This window comes from Chroicocephalus ridibundus, chromosome 8, assembly GCF_963924245.1.
Source record: "Chroicocephalus ridibundus chromosome 8, bChrRid1.1, whole genome shotgun sequence".
Lineage (NCBI taxonomy): Eukaryota > Metazoa > Chordata > Aves > Charadriiformes > Laridae > Chroicocephalus > Chroicocephalus ridibundus.
This window is the reverse complement of record NC_086291.1, coordinates 41,030,633-41,042,808: the sequence shown is the minus strand read 5'-3', so window position 1 is coordinate 41,042,808 and position 12,176 is coordinate 41,030,633. Positions and strand designations below refer to the sequence as shown.

Below are 12,176 nucleotides of genomic sequence, written 5' to 3'. Positions count from 1 at the left end.
CCTTAAGGTTATTGCACAAAAACTGCATTAACGTGATTCCTCTGGTTACTGCCTTGCAACGTCCTCTGAAAAGGCAAGAGAGCGAGAAAGGAATCAGGGTATCAGAATCCTATTAAATCCAAGCACCTGTCTTCCACAGAGGAAAACTCCTTGAGGAAGGAGGTGGAAGAAAAGATATGTGGTTCCTAAGGGTAGAGGGGTGTGGGGGAACAACTGAGCTCTCTGGCACCACCAAATGCCTCAGAAATTTCTGAATAAAACAGATTTTTCAAGCAAACAGTGAAAGACAATTTTATGGGTCTGATAAAGTGTAAGTGTGCCCTAGAAACATATCAGTTGAAGACAGAGTGTCATTTCAACACAGATTACAGAAAAGGGACCCGCAGATATTGTCCCGAAATCCTTTAAAAAAAAAAAAAAAAAAAGCAAAACGCTTCCCAAATCAAATTATTAAGTTTGAGATGCTGCAGAAATTCATGGTGGATACTAAAATCCCATTTGTTCATCTGAAACACTGCCCATGAGCGCTAAGGCGTGATGCTCACCTGTCCGGACACAAGGAGACGTAGAGCAGGATGAGAAGCACTGCTCCTACTACGGTTGCCAACACAGATCTCATCCAGGAGCTGAGCTGGCAGAAGTTACAGTACTGCACAATGGTGATGAGAATTGCGCAACACATAAACATGGTGTACTGCAACAAAGAGAGAGAGCGCGAGTTAGCTTCTTCCTGCTGACTGGAGCCCTTCTGCACATCAACGCCAGAGTAAATTAAAGAATGTGTGATATAAAAGAGAAGGATCTAATTTTGTCTATTCTATGCACAGTTAATCCCTCACGGTGTCTGTAGCAGGAGACAGCACTTGAAGATGGAGGTCTTCCCTTTGAAGAGCAAGAAAACTTTTAGCACAGGTTGTTTGTCACAATTTTCCCTAGATGGAGTTTCGCATTACAGCATTACACAGCCGTTATTTCAGTAACTTTCAATACCTTCAGCTTACCTTTGCAAAAAGCTCAGTGCCTCTTCTTATTAAAAAACAAAAAAAGGGAGTAAACATTCATGGTAACCTCCTCTCAGTTACTGGGGTCAGAACCTGCCTGTTTTAAACTGGACGTCAACTGCATTGAGAACACGGAACACATTCACCCTCTGAAACTTCGCCCAACTGCTTACCCGTAAAAACACTCCTTAGCGGACAGTATCATACTGGCCAGCAACAGGTGATCTCAAAATAGAAAAAAATCCCGTTTGATAAAAAAAGGCAGGTATCAGTCATCGTCAAGTGACACTCGGTAACAGCACTTGTGCCAATTTGAAAGGACAATCTTAGATTTTCTGTTCCAAATGCCCTATCTCTCAAAACCCCAAACCTTTCCCTTTCCACATCTTTACTGGATAAAGAAAAGGAAGGGCAGGATGGATATATTTCCCAGAATGCCTTCACTTCCCCGAGATACAATCTTACAGTGGTCAAAACTGTCAAGCTGATGCACAAATTTCAGTTTTATCAAGAATATTCATGACCATCCAAGCTAAAAGAGACTCCACAACAGCATTATGGAGTTCTGTTCTAGCTATATACTGCACTTTACAGTATCAAACGATCATTCTCTCCCTTTCTCTCTCATTTTAAATTTCCTTTACAGCTGAAGTGCAGAGACTGCAGATTAGCAATACTGTAGCATAACAAATAAGCGTGTGATTCATAAGTAGGCATAGTGTATGGGAAAAAACCTTACATAATTTACCATTTTTAAACCACAAGCACAGTTGTTGTTTTTTTAAATGACTCAAAAATGGATAAAAGGTATTTCAGAAGTGTCCATAAAAACCCGTAATTTAAAACTTACTTTTTTTTCCCCCATTTCAGGTCTCCTAAAGTGGCAGAGCACTGGTTCTCACTCCAAGTGATGCCCCAGCATGAAGCCAGCCTATAGAGGGTCAGTAAGTGCTGTGTTTTACTATGTATGCATGGCTTTGGAAAGTTTTTTTTTTCATTGCTGTTTTTGTTAATTTTGGTTTTAATTATTTTATCTCCAGGGAGGGTAATAAAATGCTATGAATTAAAAAAAAACTTTGCAAAACCATGTCATAGTAAAATATGACACTTACCTGACCCTCTATAGACTGACTCCGTTTCCTAGAGCTGCATGGCTGTTGAAAGACTGAGCACAAGACGAGTTGGGACATCTCTTGGAGAGTGAGCCAGCAACCCCACGACTCTGGAGGACCTGCAAGAGGAAAGAAAGCAAAGTTCATTCTCAGTTTGGTGAGGAACACCAGGCTGCTGCCTGAAGCATTTAGACCGATCTGAACCGGTATCGAGAAAAGACTCATAAAATGGTTCTTCCAACATTATTTTTAAATGCTTGGAGAGATGATCAAGGATGGAAATGAATGGGATGATATAAAAATCAGCAGACAGATTTGAGAGATCTGAAGGTTTTCAGCTCCCTTCAGCGTGAGGAAAACACTGCTACCATCAGTTTGCTGGTAGTCATGAGGGAGGAAGACCATCATTAAATAAATAAAAAAAAAAAACCAAAAAAACCCCCCCCAAAAATATCTTAAAAATAGTTAACTGAAATTCACAAAAGGTAAAAGCTGCAGAATGATTTTAAACATGGGATGTGAAAGAATATCAAATACGCTCTTCTGTGACCGTGATAACCATGGATTATATGTTTAAATCAGGAAGGACCAAAAAATGTCTGGTCCACATGTTGCCATGAAACAAACACTTCCCAACACTTAGTAATAAACTGTGATAGGAAGAATGATGAGGATCTAGTCATTACCTATGCCCAGGGCCCTGAAATAGCAAGAGGTTTGTGAAACAGGATTCCATAAAGACCCTGGAAAGGAAGGGCTGTACACCGGGCTACCTCACAGAAACTTACAGAGAAACAAACTTTCATCTCCGGTTCCAGTCCATTTTATTCACAAACGGTTTTAACCATTTATTTTTATGCTACAGATAGCCTTTAAATTAAACCATTCTTCCCCCTCCTCAATATTTAACCCTTTGTTCTTCCTCCTTCTAAATGTTTTTATTAACGGTCACACCAAACCCCCTGCAGGCCTTTCTGTGGCTGGGCTAAATATGGGTAATCAGACAATCATTTCTGTGTACTGAGAGCTCTCTCCCTTGCGTTTCTCCATCTAACTCCGCAAAGAAAACACATCCACTGCTAATACTGTTCTCACTGTTGAGATTCACCAACGTGCATGCATTAAGTATACACAGCATCTCTGCTTACAAACCCAAAATCAGAATGAATGCAATGAAAACCCTGAGATACACTGCTTGCATTATCTAGAATAAACACCTGCAGAAGTGTTTGGTCTAAGAAAAAAACAAAACCCCAAAGCTACCTAGGTAGGCAGGCATATCCCTCTCCTCCTTTGTATGAGTGTTATCAAATAAGTAGGTGACTGTGTTTACATAACAAACTAGACACTTCATCGCACAAAAGCCCTATCCCTCTAAGGGATCTGTATCAAACAGATGTAAAGCACGAGGGAGGTGAAGGAAGACGGCAGGCAAGCAACAAGCTTTGTTAGATCCAAAACGTCAGATTATGAAACAGAGTTCGACAACTTACATGTATATTTGTTTCAAAATCAGAGGTGAAGTGTGAAAAAACTGCAAGAGCTGGGAGAGAAACCAGGATTGCACCGAAAAAATGTCGAGGCAGCCAGCCAGATATCACCTCCAGGAGACGCTTGGTGCAAGTCATCACCTCCTCCAGAAAGAAGGCCATTCTGGAACAAATGAAATCACAGATCCAGGCATTCATTTCAGCACATCACTTCATATGTCTCATTTACCTGTAATAATATAACTTCAAATCCTTCATGTAGGCTCTATGAGCAATCACAGCACGTTCCATGCCATAGCACCTGTTGGTAGTTTCAGGAATTAATCCACCTTTGCTGAAAGATGACGGATTGTTTGCTCTGGCGAGGGGTGTCCGCAAAGGGAGGGAGAGCAAGTGGGATAGTGGGCTTCGAGAAAACAAACTGAAACCCAATTTTCACTTACGTGGAAGGTAAGCATAGGAAAGACTTCTCTCCATTCTTGAATATTTAACCTTGAAGCAGGTGGGGAGAGGGGAAGCTTTTACAAGTTAAAAAAAATTACTTTAACAGCAGAAACGTTTGAAAAGCAGGGCTGTGTACCCGGCTGACAGAGCAGTCACCCAGAGGCCGCGCAAATCCATGCCACCTGAACGTTATACTGCAACCGAAACCAGTTCTCCCAGTTCCAGCCACCCTGACAGAAGCTCCTGTCTGCAGTCAGGCTCCGTTCCCTCTCCGTAGGAAAAAGGAGTGTGGGCTGAGAGCTGGCAGCGGTTGGGATGAGCACCTCGGGGGCCAGCTGGCAACCGAGACGCTCCTCCGCTCGCCCGGTGGCATCCATCATAGCAACCCAGTTGGCTCCGTGCAAGGCATGCGGGAAGGAACGGTTCTTGCCTCAAGCTGCCGGTAAAACGACGGCCCAAAGCTGTGATGTGCCAAAGGAGCCAACTGGAAGAGCTCTGGAGAGCAGCTTAACGGAGATACTTCTTAAATGAGAGCATTTCTAATTGTTAAAATGAATAAGGAAAGGTAAAAGGATGCTTAATGCTCCAGGACATTGCATAGAAAACTATTATTTATCTAGAGCAACAAATCCTCAGGATAACTTCCTTCTTAAAGCTCAAAAAACATTAGTCACTCCAGAAAAATTGCTGTTCAAGGGCAAGCTGGACTGCTGTTTGAGTTTCTAATTATTTTTATGAAGACACAAAAAGGTAACATAGGGCAGTTCGTTTCATTCAAAGCCAGTACATGTAGATATATGTAATTATCAGAACCAGCCGAGGCAGGTAAATCTGCTGTCCTAACAGTGGCCTAAAGAGCCCAAACAGTAAATAATTACTACTTTTTTTTTGGTATACAGATGGTCAAGCTAAAAAAAAAAAAAAAAAAAAAAAAAAAAAAAAAAGGTATAGATACAACATACACTAAACATGAAATTCACAATCTCCAAAGTCACATACTACCTGTATCTTTCAAAAGAGAAAAAACATCCGCTGATTTTTTTTAACACTGTCATCTAAAATACAAGGTATTATGCTGGATAAAAGCCTGATACAAACCAGGATTAATTCAAAGTTCTTTATGTGAATTTGACACTTATTGGACACCTTTAACTATGTATGGTTTGGGATTGTTTATGACTAAATATGTTTATGAATGATATTTTAATTCTCTGGTCTAGACTTCCGTGAATTTTGCGACCTCAAGCATTTTTTTGAAGCTTCAAGAGCTCCTCCCTAATGTAATATATTAAAATCTCGAAATTATACTTAAGTGCATAGAAAAAGATAATTTTGGAAGACATTGTAATGCATCTGGACCCCACGAGAGGGTGCTCACAGATTTCCTGGTTCCTAGTCTAATGGACTTCCATTTACACCAACAATTATAGCTGTATTCCAGCATAAAAAGGAATTTCCAACAAAGAAATTAAGAAACTGTATATAAAGCAAAATAAAATTTTTAAAAAGCTCAATAGAGTACGAATTGGGTTTTCTGAAGCATTATCTACTGTCCTAACTCAGCTGCCTCTAACACCAGCAACAGAACTACCCCTGCCTCCAGCGGCAGCCAAGTTCGCCCAGTATCGAGTACTTCTGGAAATGCCACCCAAGTTCATGCCTCTAAAAATAAAGCGCGATTCTCTCAAAGCCTACGAATTAGGGTTAACATTTACAGGGCTGAACTCTGAGAAAGGCAGGCGAAGCGGGGTCCAAGGCAGAGCATCCCCGGCGGGGTGGGGAGCCGGGAGGAGCGGGTGTCTCGGAAGGCAGCTCAGTGACACCTCTGCCCACGCTCTGCCGCATCTTCCAGCTGGCTCCCACGGAGGCTGGCACAGAAACCGGCTCCGTGGCACGCAAAAGCGGGGCAGATACCCGGTGCAGCTCATGTCTCTCACCCCAACCCACGCAACAGGGACTCCATGGTGCAAAAAGCTTTGTTTTTTTTTTTTTTTGGTTTTTTTTTTTGCCAAGCCTCCATGCCAGGACAAATTCTTGTGGGAACTATAGCAACAAATCCATCAGCAAACCCGATCAGTTAATCCTGCGATGAGGACACTTCTTTATTTAGGCAGCTGCGTGTTTCAAAAAGCTAGTGCAAATTCCAGGACAACACCGCATTTCTCGTGATAATGTTTACCTTCTTGCATTGATTTTTCCGTGCCCCCCCCCGCCCCGCCTCCCCTGTCCGGTATTTATCGCACTCTGGAATTAAACTGATTGAAAGCTCATCCTTCACAAAAGAGGGAAAGCCTGTGACTACAGCGCAACCCTCCCATCGCAGAAAGTGAAGGAGGTGCATTAAATCCAGACGGCAACGAGAGCTGCAGACAGATTTAATGGCTACAGGGCAGTATCAGTAAATAATGCAGTGTCAGTGGGTAGCTCAACAGGGCTTAAATGCTAAAGCATCCGAGATGTTTACACAAGCTGGAGTTCAAATTAGTAACTTTGACATAAATGATTAATGGGGGACGGGGAATGTTACCGTCATTTCTCCATTTACTGGCAGTTTAAAATCAATTCCCACAGTTCAAATCAAAAGCTTTTGGCGTAGCAGCAATTTGGTGGGATATTAAATACCAAAGTCACAGATGTTAGAAATAAATAAAAGGCAAGCAGAATACATTGTTTTCCCTTGCATCAATACTGTGTATCAGTCCCGTTGTTAACAGAAGCTGTTCATTAAGCTCTGGTTGCAGAAAGCAATTTCCGATGCTGGTCATTAGGAATTGAAGAAGATCCACCTGGCTGGTCACAGGGTCCCAGCTGTGGCCACACCACGGGTGTTTCTCCAGCAAGCCTGGGGAGGCAAAGTACCAGGGAAAGGCCCATTTTCCTTAGTCAGACAACATGCTGTTTCAATCGTACTTGCTTGCTTGCTCCATCCAGAAGGTGTTTTTTTGCCCTCTAGAAAGGTACTTCTGAATTCACGAAGCAACTTATCAAATGCTCCCACCTCCCACTCTTGTGAACAGGGACAAAACATCCACTATTCTGGCCTCACCTCTTCACCCAGAAGTCTTCACTGAAGAGTACTATCAAAACCAAAGCATTTTTTTTTAAACAAACTTATTCATAACAAGTTTACTCAAGACAAACAACTAGATGTCAAAAGTATCTAGTTAACAAAAATCCTGTATTTACAGCTAAAATAGTGGGCAGATGTTTTTTACCTGCGCTCCTGCAGAAGCACTCCTAAGAACGCCAAGTGAAATCTCACACACTGCTCTATGTTCAGTGATATTTCCAAGGTATTTTTATAAAACAGCAGAACTTTAGGACCTCTTACACTTCAACCAAACTCATGAAAGTCAAAGCAGTCACGTCTCAAGTGGGCAGAAGGACATTCCTTGCATTACATTTACAGCACAGGAGATGACATCTTCCACATGCTTTCAAATGAAGCACCATTTTTTTTTTTTGCACGCAGCTTTATACAATTAATTTTAGAGTGGCACTTGTGCTAACAGTGGGATCCTCATCTATAGGTACTCCAATAATTTATTATCAGACACTTCAGAGGAATCAAAACATCCTTCTCCCTTGTAAGCTTTGCTCCAGGAGGACTTCTGTTCTTCTAGAACTTCAGTTTTAACTTGTTTCTTGCTGTACGAGCAGCAATAGTGCTCTCCTCTCTCACTCCTCCAGCTGGACTAAAGGTCTTAGCCACAAGAGCTGTAGCGAGGACTTCCTAGGCCGAGTCCTGGATTCAATTAAAAGTTAGACTCATTTAAAGGCAGGGTGTTTCGCATCATGATAATGAAAATACAATGAGAAAACTTAGGCAAGAATTTTCTGGTCCTAAAATAATCCCTTTTCCTGAAATTCTGGGATTGTGCCCAGCATTGTAGTCCAATCTCCTCTCTTAAGATATCTCGGTGGTATTCTGTGATTGTCATTTGGGATGACATTTCTGCACAGGAAGTTCTGCACTGTTTCTGTGCATAACGAGTGGCCAGAGTGAGCAGTCCTCACTTTCAAGAGGATTTGAAGAGGAAAAAGATGATTTTCTTCTTTCGGCTCAAGGGAACTGTACACAAGCGCATGCCTCAGGCTGCAGAGACCAGAGTAGCCCAAAAAGCATGTTTTATGTATTTACTACAATGTAAATACATATTATAAATTCAAAACAAACAAACAAAAAACATCTCCAAGCCAAACCAGATACCTTTTTCTTCAAAAGCTCCCCCCTCAAATATGCCATTGCCATTACAGTTAAAACTGAAAACCTACCAGAAAGTTTCTGAGATTTTTCATCTCCAAAGACTGCTCTTTTTTGGTGCATAGTAGGAGGCTATTTTCAAGAAGGCACCCTGGGTAAGGTCTACTCAGATCTGAGACGATCCTGTTTTGTCCTTTAAGAGATTTACTAAAGTGTTACCTTAGATGTGATGATCAGAGTTAAGCCAAATACAAATTATACCTCGTTAGTAGAGGAAAGATCACGAATGTGAGCCCCTGGTAGCAAGTTCCTGAGAACCAATTGCTTCTAAGTATGGAGTAAATCCAGAACGATTTGCAGATGCTTTCCTCCCACCCAAAGACAGGAGCAAGATATCTCTCACTTGCATGACAATATTCCCTGCATCCCAAACCTCCTGTGAGTGCCTGTGAGGATAAAGACAGTCCTACTCAGTATACGTTGTCTACTGAAAATTGGTTATTACTACATCAGGTGGGACTATGTGAGTTCTAATGGCTGGATACAGGTGATCTCCACAGCGTGAGATGTTTCTCAACCTGTTTTTCAAATCAGAATTAAGGACAAAAGAATGATTAATATTAAAAAAATATATTCTTCTAAGGCTTAGGAGTCTTGCTTCTTAAATCTCACTGACTTTACATGGGGCATCCAATCCAGCTTAGAAAGTAAAATTTGGGCTTTAAGCCAACAGTCTCTCATAAAAATACTAGGAATGTCAGTGGCAAAATCAAACAGTGTTAAGAAAACATTATAAAGCCACTTAAACTCACCTCGGTAATGGCCCAGGCTCACTACCAGAGAGCACAACTCTCAAGAGCACAGTGTGGCATGGTACAGCCATACACGGCTCAGAAAGACAAAGGCACTTGACAAATTCTTGACTATATAGATAGCATATTGAAAAGAGCAGTTTTCCTTCTCCTTAACAAACCCATAAACTGCCAATTATAGAACAGGACTGAAATAAAACCTTATGTACCTACTATATACCTTATGTACCTGCTATTTCTAAGATTATAGCAATGTTTTTTTAAATGTACAAAGTAAGAAAAAGCAAATGCATCGGACAAAGAAATGAGAACAATAATGAGCTGAAAAATACTAAAATGGAGTAAAAATTCACCCGCAAGCTGAACGCACACCAATTTTCTCCAGACATACCTGGATAGCAGAAACTAGTTCTTCTGCAAAGTGATGTTTGAGTCGTTCAGAGCTGAACAAATTCAAGGATTCAATGCCACAGCCACCAAACCCAGGCTACCTGCTCACTGCTGCCTTCCCACTCTCCTGCCTGGTGCGATGAAAGAGCTGCCTGGGCACCTTAAACTGACAAAAAAAGCTTGCCCCCCCCCAAGACAGAATACAGAACTGTTCTGCAAGTGGAAAACGCATTTCTGGTGCAAGAGAAAGGACAGAGCAACAGTTAATCCAGTTTAGGATGCACCGGAATGACAGTCCTACCAGTTCAACCATCTCCCAGTACGGGTCTTAACACCTTCTGAATTTCTATGTTTTCTAAAAACTCCAGAACTACAATACTATTCGAACTGCAGCAACCAAATACACCTGCTAAGAAACACTATCCTTAAAAGCATTTCTCCAGTGTTCACAAATGACCTCTCTCTACTCCTTAATGCCTGTTTTCATGTAAATATGCTTGTGTACATTTACACTGAGTTACAAGCTTACTTCAGTGACTAAAGTACTAATTTAGTATTTTTTACCTTGACCCTGAAGAGTCAAAATAAGAGTGCAAACTGCAATCTCTTATTTCTTTTGAAACAACAGCAGAATTGTTTCTAACTTGTAATTACAAAAGCATTTTGATTTACACATACCTGTTCAATTTGCAGAACTACAAGTGAGGACACATGTTTCCACGCACCACACTTATAACATGCTCTTGTGTCAGAAGGAAGCGCAGGGAAAACGGGGGATGAGGAGGGCAGAATAAACTTGCTCTCACAAGTAGAGACAAACAAACAACTTATTATTAGGTCTATCATCTGGGTTAATTACAGGTTACCCACAGTATCTGTATAAATCAGACAACACACCCAGGAGAGCATGCACGACTGCGGTCTTCTGCTACACTTTGGATGTACTAGTAACTCCAGTGTGCCTGGGGGAAACCCCAGGTTACGCAGGCATTGCACAGTAACCACTCGGTGACTAGTTAGAAATGCTGGGGTAAGGCCCACAAATGTCCTAGAAGTCGAGAACACACATCCCCTGGGTGCCTGGGTACGAAGTTGGAATGAGGAGTCACTGTTAAATACCAGCTATCTGCATCTGCAGCCCAGCCTCACCTCCCAGGGCACAGGAGAGGCAGAGGCACTGGCGCTGCAGGGATGTACAAGAATTCAGGGACTGGGGATTCTTCTCCAGCGACTGCGAAAAGGCAGTTCCAGGGCTGGCACCGCTGAGCACAGTTCTGCGAAGCCGCCCTTTCTGCAGAGACCAACTAGTGCCCCTTCCCTTCTCAAGCAGCAGCTGACTGTCACACAGACCAGGACTCGGGGGAAATGCTGATTCCAATTATGTGTCAAACAGAGAAAACACAAACTTTTTTAATATTAAACCCATGAGACTTGAAATAGAGATCATTAAGAAAACTAATTCTGGACAGATGCAGTGTGACTTCTGCAATTTCTATTTTTTTTTGTTTTGAGAAAAGGACTGCTCTTTGCATTTTGATAAATTATTTCAGTTCCAACACCAGAATGGTGTACTTTTATCTAGGAATTTAAAGGTGGGGGAGTTTTTTGAAGGACAGATAGAAGTTTTCTCTTTGAATTCCCTCACTCTGATGGCCCTGCGAGGGGAGAAGATATCCAGTTGCATGTGGCGTCCCAAGGAACAATAAGCAGGGGCAGGCATGGCGTGCAGATTCTGTTTCCTGAAGAGCGACTCTCTCAAGAGTCACCTTTCTCTCCTCCAATTTCTGTAGCTAGATCTCTCTCTGCACAAGATCTGCCACAAGCCTTCTTGGCGTCACTAACACTGTTCTCCTAACTGGTCTCCTTACAGACTGTCCAAGTGAGTTCCTGGGATGCTGTCAAACAAAACGTTCCCAAGCCAGCCACCATTTCAGTTCCCACTGCTGTTTCAAGACTTCCTTATGCTTTATTTACCTAATTGAGATGACAAGGGACAGCACCTCAAGCAGGATGGCGATGATGAACACCACGACTGCTGCGGGTGGTGGAGGGGATGCCACCATCCCGTGTTTCAGGAAACAGGTGATGGAAAGTATGAGGAAGACCGTGGTGGAGAGGAACACGTCCAGGAGAGAGCTGAAAGTAGCGCTGGCAAATGTCTTCACTGGAGCATTCCTTATAACCTGTGTGGAATATAGGGATTGAGGGAGGGGATGAAAATGAACAAATGTTATTTTGCAGAATTCAACCGTACCAGAAACAGCAGCTCGTAGAAACAAATAAAGGAATGCAGAACTTATTGCCACTGCGTTAATCCAATGCAAGTACTGTTCTGAAAGAAGCTATCACAGCTCCCCAAGAACAAGCCTGTGTTGACAGAAAGCACCAGCAGCACAGCCCCTGGGCTTGGGGTGATTTCTACAGAATGTCATGATACAGAAATAAACCGTATGAAAATTGTCTATTCTATGCAAAGAAACATAAACCCCACAATTACTAGCAGATATGCTATAATAATATATAATGCTATAAGAAGTTTTCTTCAAGGATTTTCATTTAAAATAATAATAGATTTTACAATAAGCCTTTTTAGCTCCAATGGTTCTTCAAGAAAACCCTCCAAACACCACTCCACGGAAGCAGTTACTTGCCTGCGGCAGAGTTCACAACTCCCTTTCTGACCAGATTAAAAGCAGCCATCAGGACGCTATGTAATCTGAATT

The 12,176-nt window shown here is 42.0% G+C and overlaps 1 protein-coding gene across 5 annotated transcripts in view; it reads right to left on the bottom strand.

Annotated features, from left to right (window-relative positions):
- Nucleotides 1-12,176, bottom strand: part of ADCY9 (adenylate cyclase 9) — a 98,034-nt gene that overhangs the window by 20,328 nt on the left and 65,530 nt on the right. For all 5 annotated transcript variants that reach the window (XR_010072289.1, XR_010072290.1, XM_063344313.1 and 2 more), the window contains 3 exons: nucleotides 11,428-11,636; nucleotides 3,607-3,766; nucleotides 546-694 (listed from right to left, as the gene is read on the bottom strand). Coding sequence is in view for 3 of the 5 variants with exons in the window: in XM_063344313.1 (XP_063200383.1) it covers nucleotides 546-694; nucleotides 3,607-3,766; nucleotides 11,428-11,636 (518 nt within the window). In the remaining 2 variants the exon portion in view is untranslated. The remainder of the gene's footprint in view (nucleotides 1-545; nucleotides 695-3,606; nucleotides 3,767-11,427; nucleotides 11,637-12,176) is intronic.